A 2,024-nucleotide genomic window follows, 5' to 3' on the forward strand; every position below is an offset into this window, starting at 1 on the left:
AATTATGATGTCACGTGTGTTTTGGATTTGCGCTCAGCTGCAAACTGCCAAACGCCTTCGTATCCGGGACAAGCTATTATAAACGGTAAGGGCAATATCCCCTTCTTTGATTGAATTAGCTTTTCCCGTCTTAAACAGGCACACAAATCGACCAAGATGGAAGCAATCCATAATTTAATCGTTTTGTTAAAATATGGAATTGGTTCAGAAGTAAGACTGAGAAGGAATATAATTAAATTTGAGCGCAGCGGACGCCCGTCACAGATTTCAGTTTATCAAATATAGACTCCCCAAACCTATACCACAGAGAAATGGGTAAGAAAACTGTTTATAAATGTAGTACGCTTGCGCTGCTTTATAGCGTAATACTCTAAGTACTTCGTTTGTTACTAGTTGCGCCTTCCACATCTGTCTGAAATTTTGAGGCTCAAACAGCAGCGTATATATTGCACGAGGCCCAGCCTGAGGCTGCGCTTAAGAGCATCTCAGAGATGGGGGATCGTGCACATCGCCGTGCCAATGTACCTGGCATTATTAGAACACGTACATTTGTAAACACGAGACGATGACCAGTGAACTTGAGCCACACACAGGCAATGGTACCAGTGTTTTAAATACTTGGTATCGTACCGAGTGGAAACAGGCTTGAACTTAACAAATCCAAATCCTGTCACCGTTGTAGCCAGGTTCTGAGCCAGATTCAAAATCTCATCACCGAAGTCATGACCGGGAAGGACAGCCGAAGCGCAAGAAAGACTCCGACGCCTTTAACTGCGGTGTCTGAGCGGCGATACATGAGCGTGCTGCTTGGCATTTTGATATCGAGCACTGTAATATGGTGCTTGATAATGTTTTGGACGACCAATAACACCATGGCGGAGCGTTTCTTCAGGTCTCACGTGGTCATCGATACATCTGCTAACCAGAGCTTTAGAAATGCGGGAATAAACGCCTCGACGAAGCTGACAGCGACCCACGAGCAGTTTTCTCAACGCAAGATAATAGATCTGCCATCGAGTGAAACGAAGAAACGTCGATTCAAATGTCTTGGATGGAGAGCAACGAAGGGATGTAGCCCAGACGGCCTACGCAACTCTCAAGGTGATTTAGGTTGCAGTATCTCGATTCCAAAGAAGACATCAGGCTACTGTGAAGTCGAAGACATCGATACCAGGGAAAGGTTCCGCGTCATGAAGCGTTCTTGTGCAAACACGAAGGGTGGTGCCGTATTTCGATGCTCGGACGCTCCAGGGTTTGCCAACTTCCGTGTGGAAGCCCAGCTTGTTATAGCTCAGACTAAAAAGCCTCGTTTCGCTTTACCCAATCTGAGAGCAGACTTGCAAACTCCCAGTCGAGGCATTGTTATGGTAGTGTATCCTGCGTTGGTAGCTAGCGCTTATTCCACAATCCGACTGCTTCGCGACGTGTTGGGTTGTGAACTACCAATCGAGATCTGGTTTTCTCCCGACGAAATGCGGAAAACCCCGGGGTCACTTAAACCGCTGCAGACACTAAATGAAAACACAACTACTGGCAACTTGACACTTCGTGAGATCAATACGAACGGCAGACCCATTCGGTTTGAGGCAAAGATATACGCGATTTATCACAGCAATTTCGAACAAGTGCTGTTTCTGGACGCCGACAACGCCCCAGTGAGAGATCCAACTTCTCTATTCGAAACACCCGAGTTTGTGAAAATGGGCGCCATCTTTTGGCCCGATTATTGGCATCCACAGAACACGATGTTCTATATCAACTCGGAATCCCTCGTCTGGCAATTATTGGACATGCCTTTTGTCGATATGTTCGAACAAGAAAGCGGTCAGATTCTCATCGATCGTCGTCGACACGCAGCACCACTCCACCTCGTATCATTCTATGCATTCCATCGACCCAATTACTTTCAGCTTCAGCGACTTGCGTGGGGTGACAAGGATCTATTTCGCTTCGCGTGGTTGAAGCTCGAGGTTCCATTCTTCATGATCCAAACTCCGCCTTCTATTGCCGGTACAGTGATCGGT

The 2,024-nt window shown here is 46.8% G+C and overlaps 2 protein-coding genes across 2 annotated transcripts; both read left to right on the plus strand.

Moving 5' to 3' along the window:
- Positions 1-311: 311 nt before the first annotated feature.
- On the plus strand, positions 312-784 carry PPTG_23869 (hypothetical protein; the record flags this gene model as incomplete). Its single annotated transcript, XM_008913652.1, has 3 exons — positions 312-315; positions 436-521; positions 683-784. The coding sequence occupies 3 exons, from the start codon at positions 312-314 to the stop codon at positions 782-784; spliced, it is 192 nt and encodes a 63-aa protein (XP_008911900.1).
- Positions 785-872: 88 nt separating this feature from the next.
- Positions 873-2,009, plus strand: PPTG_15444 (hypothetical protein; the record flags this gene model as incomplete). The annotated part of the gene is made up of 1 exon (XM_008913653.1): positions 873-2,009. A coding segment is annotated over one exon (1,137 nt), but the record flags the coding sequence as incomplete, so codon positions are not given.
- Positions 2,010-2,024: the final 15 nt, after the last annotated feature.

The sequence above is a fragment of the Phytophthora parasitica genome (genome assembly GCF_000247585.1).
Source record: "Phytophthora parasitica INRA-310 unplaced genomic scaffold supercont2.55, whole genome shotgun sequence".
In the NCBI taxonomy this organism is placed as follows: domain Eukaryota; phylum Oomycota; class Peronosporomycetes; order Peronosporales; family Peronosporaceae; genus Phytophthora; species Phytophthora nicotianae.